The sequence below is a fragment of the Folsomia candida genome, unplaced genomic scaffold (assembly GCF_002217175.1).
Source record: "Folsomia candida strain VU population unplaced genomic scaffold, ASM221717v1 Fcan01_Sc013, whole genome shotgun sequence".
Taxonomy (NCBI): domain Eukaryota; kingdom Metazoa; phylum Arthropoda; class Collembola; order Entomobryomorpha; family Isotomidae; genus Folsomia; species Folsomia candida.
In genome coordinates this window covers 247,661-263,450 of record NW_019091205.1, presented here as the reverse complement: position 1 = coordinate 263,450, position 15,790 = coordinate 247,661, and the positions used below count along the sequence as shown (strand labels likewise).

Sequence of the window (15,790 nt, the reverse complement as noted above, 5' to 3'; positions counted from 1 at the left end):
TACTTTCATAGGCAAAAGTATGTGCATGGCATGTGAACAACACGAAAGATAATAACACATACCTATAACTTACATAGATATTTTTGATATTAAAACAGGTTATAACTTTTTCTGAGTGAGGTGCAGAACAATTCCGTGGATATGTATGTTATGATAAGGAATTAATTTTGATATTCTTGATTGCATTCGTTTCCTGACCTTCGTCGTGTTCAGAATTCACATTTACTGTTTAAGGATTTTATAAAATGGGGAGAAATATTTATTCCAAGTTTTCCATAGTGTTATTACTTTATTTTCAAATTTCGTTGCAAATTTCGCTGGATGAATTTGTAAGTTTGACCAGTAGTCAGAAAGCAGCACTGGATCAGGTATGCGTATCACACTATTTCGGATCATATTTAAACTCATTTAGAAAAAAGTCTTGAATAATGCACAGTTTTCGAGTAAGTTTGACAGCAAGAATTCCATATTGTTTGAGGAAAAAAGTACTCAAATTTTACAAGCTTGCCCAGAACTTGGCGTGCTCAACTCACATGTACTGTCCTCGTACTCGGCTCTGTCACCTCATTTGCATATTTTAACGCATTCGTGAGAGTCATAGAGTTTGCTCAACATGGAAAGCCCATATCGCCGAAAATGGGCTATTGAGATTTATGCAAATGAGGTGACACGCCTAAATGCGAGGATAGTATTTCGGTTGTCGTTACTGTCTTCACTAATTAGCAGATAGTTATTAACTAATTGATTACATTTACATAAATACTTTATACTTAAAAGCTAAGAAATTTATTTTCCAGAATAACATGTTTCACTTATGCACAATTCAATCTTGCAGTTTCGTGATGCAGTTAGCTCCAAACTCCCACACGAATATATGAGGGAAGATGTATATTTAATGCGCTGGTTGAGAGGTGAGATTATATTTCGAATATTTATAATAAATACAATATCTTAAATATTCACAATCAAAATCCGACACGAGGTTGACGGTAGAAATTTGTACATTTCGACCGCCCGTTTTGTGTCACATAGATATTTAATTAAAAAGTTTCAGTGTTATTTTATTCGGCTATGGTTAATGATAACTTTTTGCTTTTCCAATATATGCAGAACAAAATTTTGACGTGTTGGGAGCAACAAATCGTGTTTTAAAAGTCAGTTCCGTCAGTGATAACTAATCCAAAAAGTACATTGTTCAATATATTTCATAATCTTTCTTGAAGGATATTCAGTGGAGAGAGGACAACGATATCGACCACATTTTACAGGAAGACTGGTCCGATTACGACCGTGAGTTTCGAGTCCTTGTTGAAGGCTGTGATAAAACGGGACGACCCGTCCTCTCACTTCCGGTCGGCGATTGGGACCTGCGCCGCGCCATCGTCGCAGGCCAGTCGGATCGTCTCATGCGATATTTCAGCAAACTGTACGAAGAGGCAGCCATGGTGACGAGATGGTTTCAGAAAAATGAGCAAAGAGCTGTCCAAGCAACAATGATTTTTGACATGGGAAATTTCAACCTAATTCAACAGGGATGTGCACGATGTGAGATTTGTTACCAGAGTTCAATTCTTGGTCGGATATTTCCTATGTCGTTTCCTGAGGCGTAGAGCTTACTCAACGTATGCATAAAGCCGTATAAAATGGGCGTAGTGAGATTTATGCAAATGAGGTAACCCGCCACAATGATTTGAAGCTAAAGATTTATAACAACAAGCAAGTCTTATGACATCTTGGTCGTACATGATATAGGAATATCCGACAAAGAATTGAAATCTGGTGGTCGTTATGCGAAAACCTGCAATAATTGTATTAAACGAAACGGACGTACATAATTTTATTCGAATTTTTATCAACCTTTTGTACTAGGTATACCAATATTTTTCCACATTTTGGCCGTTTATGAGCAACACTATCCATACTTTGCACATCGGTGTATCGCTATAAACAGTATGTGTTACAATTTAGCATGTTATTTCAAATTTCTAATGACATAATTTTAAACAACAGCTCCAGAATTTGCACTCCCAATTTACGACATCTTCAAAGGAATCTTGTCCAAGCATTCGACCGAAATTTTACACATTTTTGGCAGAAACAAGAAAAAGTGGGGGAAATTTTTAATGGAAGAAATTGACGAGTCCCAACTTTCGAAAAATTTGGGTGGAATAAATGTGGAAACTTTAGATTACGGGGATTTTAGAGGGATGAATACTTCATTGTATACTTGTGCCTACTTGGATAGCCTTCGTAATTAGGGAATTTTTTGAATCTACCCGGTTTCTTATTGTAAACAATAAAATAGTAATTCCGTGTAATTATCAAATAATTTCCATTGGAAGCATTGCCATCTTCTTCAACAGAAGCAAGTTTTTGGATCAGTTGTGCAGAAATGTCTGTCATTTTCTTGACCAATTCGCGTATCCAAACACGGATCAAAAGACATACACTCTTAGCAACTTGGTAAAGAATTCCTAATAAGCGTCTTTACCGAGCTCTTGGTAATTACGCGTCCTACAAAAAGTATACGGGATTATTACCGTATCAATACCAAACGGGTAACTAGCCTTCCACCGCAATATTTTAAGCTATCTTTATAATTTTGGTAATAAATTTCTACCAGCTAGTAATAATGTCGTTCAAACTTATATAGCACTCTTTACCATAATTTTAATCAAGTGCAGTACAAATTTTTTCCGTTGTGGTGCTGATGAGATCTACATTTTGGTGTAGTTTATTACCACAGAGGTAAGAATTTTAATACATTTTGTATGAATTGTGAGACGCTACGCAGCGGCGCTTTTTTCAGTTTTAGTTTCCGCTCAGCTCAACTCAAGTCAACATGCCGAAATAATCCCCGTGTCCAATTCCAAATTCTGCATGTGGGAAAAACTGATAAAAAGTTTTGGAAATTAAATAGGATTTTAGGAAACAGGTAAGTATAAAATTATCATAGGTAGGTTCCTTATCAAGATGGTGATCGAGCACCATGTTAATAGGAACGAGTAAATAACAACCTTATGTTTATTTTTTCAGTGAAACGAAAATTTGAGTTGGAAATCGGAGCAGAGATTTTTCTGCAAGACGACCAAGGGGGCGGAGATCGACGACGAAGTATTCCTATCCTTGCTGAAAACCTTATAACCCAAAACTTTGAATTCTTTGTCAAAGGCGAAATACAAACCGAAGTAAAATTGGATCCGGCCTGTCCAGTTTCATCAATAATTTACGGTCAGTAATTTATTAAGCTTAAATTATTTCTAGTCTGCAACATATTATATCTTTCTAGTTGCACGTCATGATGAGACGTCGATATCCAGTAATGGTTTCCGAAAAACCCAAATTTCCAATGAGGTTGATATTTTCAGTCAGGTTACAATCATTTAATGATATTCTTAGATATCCGAAATCCGAAAATAATTATAAAATTATTTTTAATTTTTGAAGATTGTAAACGCTGCAACGACTGAGAGCGCTGAAATTTCCGTTTAGTAGCAGAGTGCAATCAGAAAAACTGCTTCGATAAACCGTCGTCGACAACTTTAGTTAATGAATTGGTTGCGTAGTTATGTAATTGAGGTGAAAGTTTGAGACGCTTAAGAATTCTTAATATTTAATAATATATTTAATTTGACCAATTAAATTTCAGACTTTCTCCTACAACCTCCGACCAGAAACACTTAACAGCTGTAATAATTAAGCTACTGCCTTCATTGAGATGTTCTAAGTCAGGGGACGGTCTGGTGAGTGAAAATTTCGTGAATTATTTAAATTTGCTCTTGTATTGAGAGTTTCTAAAAATTGTGAATTTTTAATCTGCAGGACATTTTATTTGATGACGTCAACCGATGTGGACTCATCCAAAATCGACGATTTATCAGAATTTGAAGGGGGAATAGAAGAATAAATATGTAAATATGTATATGTATGTATGTAACTCAATAGTTTGCATTATTCTTAAATTTTGTAATTATGTAAGTATGTTTTAAAATGATTTTACAACGAATATAATTGATTAAAAGATTATTGTAAAGAAAAGCAAAAAATCTATTCTTTTCGGTGGAAATCTGCACAACATTTGGTAATAATGGGGTATACGTAATGCAAAGCATTAATACCGGTATGAATAGCACACCGTATACAAAGTGGTACGGTTTATTACCTGGCGGTAGACATTTTACAACATATTGTAGTACATCTGTCATACATCATGGTGTTAATTTTATCCCGAAAAGTGTTCTTTATTACCACTTCGGGTTCAATCAATTTCTTTACCAGCCGGTGGTTATTATTACCGTTTCTGCAGAGTCATATACGTGTGCATTTTGGTAATGATTTGGTAATGATTTTATTTAGAGTGTATGTATTCGGCCACTTATTTATCTATGTATTTACATACATATGTAGCTAGTTTTAATATGTAGATTTCCACATGAAATATTAACATCGCCATTCATGACTCGATGATAAGTTTGTAGCCGGATATAGGCATACGTTGTCATAAATTATAAACAATGAAAAAGCACATCCTGTGAATTATAATGTAAATTACATAACCCAATTAAGTACTGAATTTAACTACACTTCATTTTATGCACATTACAATCTTGTGTCACTTGTGTGTGGACACGATACCACCAAGTTTTAAAATTCTTGTCTACTTGTCAAAAACTTTTTCTGCTGTATTTGAATAAATGTTACCCGAGAATTTTGTTATATTCGCCTGCATACTTATTTTGCTGGCCAGTCCTCCTCTAAATGCCAGATACAGAGGTGAGAATCTATTTATTTATGACATATGTATTTCTCAATAATATTTAGTTTTTCAGCAATTTCTAGACCCAACAATACAGGGTGCAAGAAATGCTAGAAATTGGCGCCACCTAGCCATCCACCACACTTATGTAATTCAAGGCTAGATTCGCTACCAAAGATGGCGCTTATTTCGTGGATTTCTCCCACTCGTACAAGAAGTAAAGTCCGTCTCACGTTACTTGAGTTCCTCAAATTGAGTACATACATTAGCCAAATGAGCCGAATAATTTTATTATTTGACACCAGTTATATCTTTTTTTACGTGTAAATCATACATACGAAATTGAATAATTTAAACACCAAAATAAAAATAACTGGTGTCAAATAATAAAATAATTAGGCTAGTGTGATAGACTCAAGTAACGTGAATCGGGGTTTATGTAATACCATGCTAACAGAAACCAATTTCTTGCAAGGTTATTTTATGCTGAGAAAAACTATCGCTGGCATTTTATAATTGGACCTTTTTTCAATAAGAAAAACATGCACGAAGAGTCTAAATTTAATGCGTAGGCCACAATAGTATTCTGGAATTAGCTAAACCTGAATTTAGCAAACTTCAAGGGTGTTTTTTAAATGTTCCTTCCTGAATTTTCAGGATCTGTATCCACGTACAAGTTCATGACATGCGATCCTTCCGTGAAGAAAGTCAACGTAGATTGCGCCAAACAAGCCGGGGCAAGCGACTCGATTACCTTATCTTATCGGCAGAGCGAGTATTCCACCCCGACATGCCGGTTTTGGTTCGAAGGATGGTACTGTACCTTCAAGGATTACAACTTGGAAAACCAATTTGGACAAAGCTGCGATAAAAATACTTGGGGTCTTTCCCGGATTATCAAAGACGAGATGGACACATGGAATCAGGTTAAATGTCGATTTTGTACAAGATCTGACGATTAAATCGGCTCAACAAGTCACGAAACACGGCAAAATCTATATATATATGAACAAATTTTCCGTTCCTTGTAATTTTCTAAGAAATAATTGTCAAACTCGTACCGATTAAGTAAAATTAAGCATCTGTTCATAATAAGCAATTTTTTTCTTTGTCTTTGACATACATATATGGATACACTCAAAATAAAAATAGCTAATATTTACCCAAGGTTGAAGTATAAATGGCGAAGTTGTTCAAAATTTCCCCAGCAGTTGGTTAAATTTTTCCAATTGCGGTGTCAGGAGTCATCCTCTATTTGTACTTAGAAAAACTTGTATTAGTTATTTTTATTTGGATACATTTTTGTTATTCTTACTTAGATTGCTCTCCCCGATTTAGTCTTTCATAGGTCATTGATTCTGATTTCTAGAGGTTTATGATTTTTAATGTACTTCATTTTTCGACATAGATATTTACTCCTTGTATAATTGAGGAACTCTGTGATATCGTACATAATAAACTCATCGATAACGACGATAAGCAATAAAAATCTCTGAACTCTCGTGGTAAATTACTAGAAATTACGCAATAGTGAGCATTCCCATACCTGAGAATTTATCTACATTGTGTTAAACATCACATGTAATTAATTTTTCTCTGGCCATGTACATGCACAAAACTTGAGCTTAATCCTGTCCAGTCGTTGGGTACTACACTCTTAAAAATAACGTTGAAATTTTGACAAATAAATGCATTCTAAATAAAGTAAACTATACTAAATATAGAGTAATGTTAATTTATTGAAGACTAAAGGTTGCTTTGGGTTTAGGTTAGGATAGTTTTCTCAATTTAGAATTCAGAGTCCTCTGAATTTTTAAAACGGTAACATTATTTTTAAGAGTGTAGCTCTTTCCCGTATTTTTAAAGTGGTTGAGAATTATAACAACCACATACACATATGCATGTATTTATTAGCATGTGAAGAATATAAAAGATAACAACACATTCTTATCCATGCATGATATTAAACAGGTTAAATACAACAGATTAAACAGGTTATAACGTTTCTGGTTAAGGTACAACAAAGTACGTAGGATGTGTTGTTATCAAGAATAATGCTAATATATACATATTCGTTTCCTGACCTTGTGCAAGTTCTCTTCGTCATGTTCATATTCTATATTTATTTTTAAGGATTTTAAACAATGGGGAGAAACATTTATTCCTTAGTGTTATTACTTTATTTTCAGATTTCCTTGCAAATTTCGCTGGATGAATTTGTAAGTTTGACTAGTAGCCAGAAAGATGCACTGGATCAGGTATGTATGTATTAACGTATTCAGGATGTCAGACTTTATCCATGCTTGTAATCGTATACACTCATTTAGGAAATAATAGTTTGAAAACTAGTGCTGAAAATTTAAAGCATGGTAGATCTTGGAGCATGGATTTCATGTTGTGCTAGGAAAAGATATCGACATGCATATTTTGCAAATTTTGCAAATCTTGCAAGCTTACGTACAAGTTAACGAATGAAAAAGCCCAAGCTGGATTATCCAACTTACGAGCTTTTTATTTATGTCCACATGGGTTCAGATAGAGGTTTTCGTTAGACGCCGTCCATAAATTAAGAAGGGGGAGGGGGATTTAAAACTCCAATATCTTTTAATATGTTACACATACATACATACATATTAAAGAGGTGGAGGGGGGGGGACTCTGGAAAATGGAGATTTTTGTATTTTGTTTTACCTAATTTATGATTGACCCCTTAGATGTAAAACCAATTACAAAAGGCGATTAGACATGGTTTTCACGACTTTGCGCTTGAATATCTCTGGTGCACACTCGAATTTTGAGTTTATTTTGATAGACAAGCAAGATAATACTCTCAAAAACATATCTCTAAATTTTTAAGGCGATAGCTTCACAAATGTCCCCTCCAGAGCCCCCAGAGTTGGAAGGTGTCAAAAACCCACTTTCCAAACTGTAATTATTCATGTGGCATGATAACCAAAGAGGTCAGAGGTGAAAAATTATTATTATTATAACCCCAGATAATGATTATATCTAATAATGAAAGAATCCGTAATGAATAAAATAATGTGGGCCCTCCAGCATCGCTGATACTTTTCCATGAAAAGTGATAAATCGGACCGTGCACCGGGAAATTGACCTCCTGACCTTAAAAACGGACCGACTGGGTGAAATGAAGATTAAGGGCAAAGCTCTAAGTGTCCTAAGTAATATTAACTTAAACAGTGAAGATTTTGGGTAAACAGTTTTGGAGAAGGACCCGAGCTAATCAGCTGACGTGGAATCCTAAAAAACTCTTGGACTTATTTAGAAAATTAATAGTCAAATTTTGTTGAAAACAAATTTTAATAACTTTTTTGTGTCCCCTGCTGCAGAACTATTTTACCTACAAGGTACAAGTGACAAAATAATAAAATTACTGCGTTTTGATTAGTTAAAAAATTTTAAAGTTCCGCTTCAATTTCGAGGAGAACTTTTGTAAAAATTTTATATGGTTTGATGGAAACTCATTTCCTGGGGTGTAACCACTTATCAAAATTTTATCAAAAGTACTTACAGTGCAATATACTATATGTACCTTGGATATAAACAACATTTGGGATTTTTAGTGCCAAAGTCCTAAAATGTGGGGGCCTTAAAAGTCGAGGAGTTGCGTTCGTGAGAGCATTCCATAGGACAAGTAAATATGAAGTCAAACAACAAAATGGACTTAAAAGATAAGCATGAGACAAAAGTGGTTTTATATAGCGAAAAGCATGCTGAATCCATTGATAATAGTCGCAAAGACGATTTCTGCACTAGGGCCTCAGAAAAAATCTTTTGTTCGACGCCATTTTATAAGAACACTGGTTTGGAAAACTAAAAAAGGACACCTCTCCAAATTTGACCTTGCCTCATTTCGCAGAGTACACAAAATCGGAAGCCAAATATGTTTACCTATAGTTCGAGACATGGGCTTTCACATAAAAAAAGTTAGAAATCTCTCCAACCAAAAACCATCGCATAATTAAATTATGAATTTGTGCAAACCATCTCTAATCGCCTTTTGTAAAAGCAGACAGTAACTGATCTAAATAATTGTGACGCTAGTAATTAGATGCATAATTAATATATACTTGAGAATCTCAAGTTGAGATATTTAAATAGTTTCCGACATTTTTCAGTTATGCACAATTAAATACTTGCAGTTTCGTGATGCAGTTAGCTCCAAACTACCACACGATTACATGAGGGAGGATGTCTTTTTAATGCGCTGGTTAAGAGGTGAGCTTATATTGCGAATAAATTTTCATAAAATCATCATAATGGTTTTAAATGTGTTAAGATTTCAACTTTGGTACACTGTACATAAAATTGAGTAAAATTGCCATTAACACAAATATTGTGTAAAATTTACCCCGACAAAGGTAAAATTTACTCAAGGTTGAGCAAAAATCTTTCAAAGTTGGATAAATTTTAACTTTTATTGGGTAACTTTTATACAATAGTTGTGCTAGTGGCAATTTGACTCAAAATCGAGTAAATTTGAATCAAATTTATTTAGCGTGTACACAAATTTAGTCAAAGAGGGTATTGATTTAATAGAAAGTCAACAACCATATTTAATTAAAAAATATATGTATGTCCATTTGAACAAGTAGATCTTGATGCATACTCCAAAACACAAATTGTTCCATGAAGATTTTCGGACGCCAATGACACAATTTTTTGTATACATGTAAATACATAAATATATATGCACAGAACAACAAATCTGATTTGTTCCGATTTGTTTGAAAACTTGGTTTTGCGTAAAAAAATTGATTTCGTGAAATATATTGATCAATGTATGTGTTAGACGTGAAGCATTTACATACTAGCATTTACATATTTCTAAAATAACATATTTACCATTTAAATCCGGATTTTACACGAGAAGTATCCAAATTTCGCACGTTTAAATAGAGTCACATATTTAATTTTCGACCTTTTGTGTTATCATGGTTTGCAATAATTTCGTGTTTTTTTTCAAAATCTACAGATCAAAAGTTTGATGTATCTAGAGCAACTAGTCGCCTTTTGAAAGTAGATAATTTCTGCAAATACTTATTCAATAATCAGAATGTGCAATAACCAAATTTCAAAATTATTTTTGAAGGATGTCCAGTGGAGAGAGGACAACGATATTGACCACATTTTACAAGAAGACTGGTCCGATTTCGACCGCGAGTATCGGGTCCTTGTTGAAGGCTGTGATAAATCGGGACGACCCGTCCTCTCACTTCCGGTCGGCGATTGGGACCTTCGTCGGGCCATCGTCGCCGGCCAATCGGATCGTCTCATGCGATATTTCAGCAAACTGTTCGAAGAGGCGGCCATGGTGACGAGATGGTTTCAAAAAAATGAGCAAAGAGCTGTCCAAGCAACGATGATTTTTGACATGGGAAATTTCAACTTAATCCAACAGGGATGTGCGAGATGTAAGATTTTCACAGGTCAATTTGGGTATATCTCCTGGGTCGTTATCTATGGGTGACAGTTAACGTCCAATATCTGCAAATGAATGGAAGGGGAGGCACACACAGAATATGATTGCTCAGAATTATTGTTGCGGGTCACCTCATTTGCATAATTTGATGCATTAGACGTGAGAGTTCATTTAATGTGGAAGGTCCATGTCCTTCACAATGGGCAAAGTGAGATTTACACAAATGGGATGACTCCCAGCAATAAGATACACATATTTTGAGTAAAAACTAAAAATGTAGGGGTAACAATTTTTTATAGCTTTAACGCGATATGTGATCGTCACCTTAGACCCACAGTATGCAGTTTTGCATACTTAAAAGTCTTGGTCGGACATGATATAGCAATATCCGACCAATTTAACTCTGCTCTTTACGTAACAAAATTGTAACGATTACAGATAAAATATCGAGTTTTTTTGCTAAATTTTATGCGAATTTTTATTATCCTTTTTTGGACAGGTATACCAATATTTGTGCACATTCTGGCCGTTTATGAGCAACACTACCCAAATTTCGCACATAGGGTTATCGCAATAAATAGTACGTACACATTGCAATTTATCACGTTATACTAATTATATTTAAGTTTGAATTAATTTTAACCAACAGCCCCTGAATTAGCGCTTCCAATTTATGACATCTACAAAAGTATTTTATCCAGGGATGTTACCGACATGTTACACATTTTTGGTCGAAACAAGAAAGAATGGCAACAGTTTTTGCTCGAGGAAATTGACGAGTCCCAACTTTCAAAAAATTTGGGTGGGAAAAATTTCGAAACTTTGGATTACGGGGATTTTCGAGGGCTGAATACTTCACTGTATAGTTGTGCGTATTTGAATTTCCTGCGCAATTAGTGTAACTTCGGGCGAATAAACTTTTTGGTTGTTCGGGGTTTTTGGCTGTTAAGGAGAAAACTACGGACTGTTCATATTTATTTACATATGCACAAGAATAAATTTTTTGGCAAAAGAATTCAAAAACATTACAAGTCCTGTAATTTAGCCTTGACTGAAAAATTTCATGCAATTTTTTTGGCAATCACATTGAAAATGAAATTAATACATCTTTTCATAATATTCACTTCTTAAAGTTCGAAGATTACTAATCTCAAGTGATTGACCAGTGGACGTCATTGTTCCCACGCGCCGGGATACAGATCCGTAGTTCTCGTGGTAGTAAAATTACTTGGCGGCAATGTATTGCTGCAAAGTCATATATGTACAGATACAGTCTAAGAAACCCGGTAACTAAATTATTACCAGGCGGAGTATCGATGTGACTCTACCGCATGGTAATGTATTTATTATTGAGTGGTAGACATTTTGTTACCAAACCGGTAATAATCCTGGTCGCGACATTTGGAAATATTACCAGTTGGTAACTAATTTTCTACCACTCAATAATAAATAAATTACCATGCGGTAGAGTCACATCGATACTCCGCCTGGTAATAATTTAGTTACCTGGTTTCTTGCTAACTAAGACATTAAATAGTGGATATTAGAATGAGCGCGACCTTAAACACAAGAGTGGGGAAAGGAGTTTATAAATTCTTGTGCGTTTCTCAACCCCACGATTTTACGGCAAGTGGTTAGATATGTATATTTTCACCTTAACTCAATATATAGACAACATTGATTATTTTGTTACATGGTTGTTGCATCACTTCACTTAAACTTAAGCGTGGCCTCATGTAATTGACACAATTACAGTAGTTTGTGACACAGCACGACATTTTAACCAACTTGAGGATCATACAGTAACTTGCGTGGGCTGACTACTCATTAACAGAGACAGAAAGACCAGTGGTGGTAACATATTTCAGGCTAATTGCCGACATGTATAAGGCAATCTTGATTAATTACTAGACAAATACACAACACACCCTTACGTAATGTTTGATGAGGACTGATTATAGTTGCCAAAATTCGTGTATTTAAGTGATAAACGGTTATGAAATACATGGCTATTAGATCAATTGTTTTGCCACTAATTACTCCTGACATTATGTAACAGGAGATTATTTATGTAATACGATAGTATGTAAACAGCAAACTATGTATGTATTGCGCATCTTGCTGTGAATCAGCCGGATGTCAAAAATAATTTGTTCCGTAACCTATTTATACATTGTGAACCGCAAATTGTGCCTGTAATATAGAGAAAGTCGAAGGAACTAAATTTCAAGTAAATTTTAACAATCATCGTACTTTCTACGCTTTAAGTTTAAATGAATAAATACATATTTCGAAGTTTCGATTTTTAAGGCTGGACCAGATACGCTGTGATTATTTTCATTTACTTAAATTTCCTGTCTAGATTTAACTAGAATTTCAAATTTGTTACATTTTTTAAAATACTTTGTTAAGGTTTCCACTTTCTAAAATGCTGTCAAAGGGCCAGTCTTACTTTCTCTTTTTTGTGTACGCTATTAAATTAAGCAATTTGAGTTTCTCTATTCCCTACAAATACGATGGAAATTCAGATTCGGTGAAAATCATAGGCCGCAAATCGAAAGGGATATATAACGCCACTCTGCTATCCCACGTCCTATATTTGACCATAATTTGTGTCTATTTATACCTATTCCGAGACAAGATGCCTGTCCTAAAAGTTTTGCAAGGGTCGGTTATCATTATTGCGTACGTGTCTTCGGCTGTGTGTCGAATTACTTTGTTCATCTGGGAGAAGGACGGATTGCTCCTGCTCAACGGGTTTCTTGGGTTTGAGAAAAATTTAGTAAAAAGTAAGAATTTGGATAATTTTTTCAAGTTTTAATTTCTTCCATACATAAATACGCAGCAAAAATTCGGGTCAATTTTACGCGTAACTGTTCAATTCATGAATTTGAGTGATAGTGAATTAGTATGAATTTCCTTTCATTTGATTGGAAGATTCCGTCATTTCAGACAAGTTATCCTGAATGCTAGGATTTCTTACTCCTTAGAAATACATATTTACATACATACATTTTCAAAACATATTTATTCATTCAAAGTTCATTCATTCAAAGCCTTGAAAAAATATTCATTCCTTATTCACTCATTCATAATTTGTAAAAAAAAATATTCATTAACCAGTTGCCTGCCACATTTGAAGCCATAAAATAGTTGCTAAGCCCCCAAGATAAGCCTTTGAATTTCGTGAGTTTTGTACCACTTTTCTTGGAGAAGCATTTTCACTGCGACCCAAGATATGAAATGCTGACAAGTACGCTATAGCCCAAATTAATGCAAGGGTGATACTGATAATATGATAAGTGGAAATCGTTTTAATTATCATTACTTATGCCGCGAAGCAATTTTTTTCACAATAAAACACCATACAACATCATGATAGTCAATTCGAATATAGGCCGGAAAAACTCGGCAAAACAACTATAAATCACGAATTATAAAATTTCACAAACTTATTCATAGTTCGGCAAAATATTTTCACACAATCACAATTAATTTCACATTTTAAATACAAAACAGTTCTTCTTCCTCCATTCCTTCAACATTTGATTCAAAATTCGCTTCCTGAAATCTCACTTCATTCGCTTCACCGAATCCTGATCCAATTTCAGAGTTAGTTGACCTAGGTACTGATTGGTCCATGAGGCTTTGACTGGTCGTTGTTGAAGATGCAGTAGCGGAAGCATGTTTCCTTTTAACAGGTAGTTTCGGAAGTGTATGGAATCTCTTGAAACACGAGTCTTGGCTCTTGATGCAGAAAAATTTCAGACATTTTTCACACCTGAAAGCTGTGGTGCACCTTCTTCCTTCCAAACCGCAGAGGTGACAGTCCCGGAAGACCGAGACATCGTCTTTTAGAATCTTTTCTGGAAGGTGGGTGCCGATTCGCCGCTCTAACTGGGTGTTCGACTTCCTCCCCAATGATCGACGTTGTGGTGGATATTTTTCTAATATTTGTTTGATTATAATTCGTACAAAATCCTTATAACTTGAGTGTTCCTTCGTTGGCCGGAAAGAAGAGTGAATGATGTGCGAATTGTAAATTGCTATGTCCAAGAAGTAGAAGAATATTTTCTTGTACCATTTGAAGGATTTGCGGACATATGTGAAGGGCTTAGTGACTCTGTCGACGTTATCCACAGCGCCCATTGTCGCATTATAAACGAGAACAGTTGATGGTTTCTCTCAGTTGTTGTTGGGGTTTGTGGTAGTGATTTCTTCCATTCGGTGTCCCATAAATGTGTTCAACATAATCACTTCTCTCCGGTCCGACCACCTAAAAATCATAAAATGAAATTATTCATGTCATTCTGTTGAAATTTGACGTTCATATTATTGTATTGTGTTTATTGGTAAACTCTGCACAAGCTTACCGTTCCACTAAAATGTCAGAGGAAGAATAAGTAGCAACTTGTCCCTTTGCTAATTTGTCCGTCCATCTCGGCATCAGTTTTCTTCTTTTCTGCACCGTCCCAAGAATGTATGTACCAGTTGCTTCAATCGCATTGCCAAGGTCGGAGACACGAACCAATTGTCGAGGGTGATTCTATGAAATTTATTAAAATAGCCACGAAGAAGAGTCATCACTGTAGCCCCACCGAATCCAAGTTCTTGAATCCAGCTTGAATTCTCTATTTTGGTCGTTCTTCCTTGGTACGGGAGAACTTTGAGCACGAATCTGCTAGCCGAATCGCAGAGGATATAGAGCTTCATTCCAAATCTGGCTCTCTTATCTTTTAGATATTGCTTGAATGATAACCTCCCTTTGAACGAGAGCAAAGTTTCATCCACAGTGAGAAATGATCCCAGATTTATTGCTTTGCGGAAATTTTGAAATAACTTGTCTATAAAACTCCCAAACTTTATATACCGATCCTTATTGTTTGGTGGGACGGTGTCATTATTCACAAGATGGAATCCACGAAGAATTAACTCAAATCTAGTAGGCAAATAGGTAGGATAAGTAGTGTACATAAATATTCATTGTATTTTATTGTTATATACCTATTCCTTGACATGACCTGACCGAAAAATGGGGTACAAAACATCGAATCAGTAGACCAATAATCCTTTATTTCCGGTTTGATAATGAGCCCCATCATCAACGCCAGGGCAAAGAATTGCCTCATTTCTTCACCATTCACCACAGTCCAATCCTTCATTGTGTTCCGATCCGCGCGTTTTAGGTATTGAACATACATGTTTGTCTGAAGGACGATTTCATCCAAAATTTCGGGGTCCAAGAATTTTTGTAGAATCTCTAGAGCAGTAGATTCCATCGTGACCATAAATTCCGGCTTTAGAAATTCCCCTGGATCCTCATAATCACTAACTTGTGGTGTAAATGGGACATTTTTACGATAGCGTATAACATTGGTCTGAAATACGAATCAATGAGGGGAAAATACAATTATTTAGTAATATACATATGTACAAATAATATACGTACATCGGGGTATTCATTGGGGTCACCCAACTCGGTTTCAGAATCCACATCCGCGCCTTCTTCATCTTCATCTTCCGGAAAGGTTACCAGGTTCTCGTCATCATCGTCGTTGTGTTCGTGTCGCAAGAATTCCTCATCGGAGTCG

The 15,790-nt window shown here is 35.3% G+C and overlaps 2 protein-coding genes across 11 annotated transcripts; both read left to right on the top strand.

The window, feature by feature from the left end:
* The first annotated feature begins 203 nt into the window (after window positions 1-203).
* On the top strand, window positions 204-3,999 carry LOC110855759 (SEC14-like protein 2). 10 transcript variants are annotated; one of them, XR_004836130.1, is made up of 13 exons: window positions 204-368; window positions 836-911; window positions 1,111-1,154; window positions 1,224-1,545; window positions 1,870-1,950; window positions 2,011-2,558; window positions 2,654-2,748; window positions 2,827-2,935; window positions 3,037-3,231; window positions 3,290-3,372; window positions 3,448-3,579; window positions 3,650-3,743; window positions 3,823-3,999. XR_004836130.1 is itself a non-coding variant. In XM_035856536.1 (11 exons), the coding sequence occupies exons 1-6, from the start codon at window positions 246-248 to the stop codon at window positions 2,256-2,258; spliced, it is 894 nt and encodes a 297-aa protein (XP_035712429.1). In that variant the 5' UTR covers window positions 204-245; the 3' UTR covers window positions 2,259-2,935; window positions 3,037-3,231; window positions 3,290-3,367; window positions 3,448-3,579; window positions 3,650-3,743; window positions 3,823-3,999. The 10 variants fall into 10 exon arrangements, 5 of the variants coding, with proteins under 5 accessions (XP_035712429.1, XP_035712430.1, XP_035712431.1 ...); XR_004836129.1 differs by having other exon boundaries at window positions 2,810-2,935; XR_004836127.1 differs by having other exon boundaries at window positions 2,654-2,935.
* Window positions 4,000-6,817: 2,818 nt separating this feature from the next.
* On the top strand, window positions 6,818-11,134 carry LOC110855756 (SEC14-like protein 2). The gene is made up of 6 exons (XM_022104154.2): window positions 6,818-7,014; window positions 8,920-8,995; window positions 9,753-9,796; window positions 9,870-10,191; window positions 10,699-10,779; window positions 10,849-11,134. The coding sequence occupies exons 1-6, from the start codon at window positions 6,901-6,903 to the stop codon at window positions 11,094-11,096; spliced, it is 885 nt and encodes a 294-aa protein (XP_021959846.2). The 5' UTR covers window positions 6,818-6,900; the 3' UTR covers window positions 11,097-11,134.
* Window positions 11,135-15,790: the final 4,656 nt, after the last annotated feature.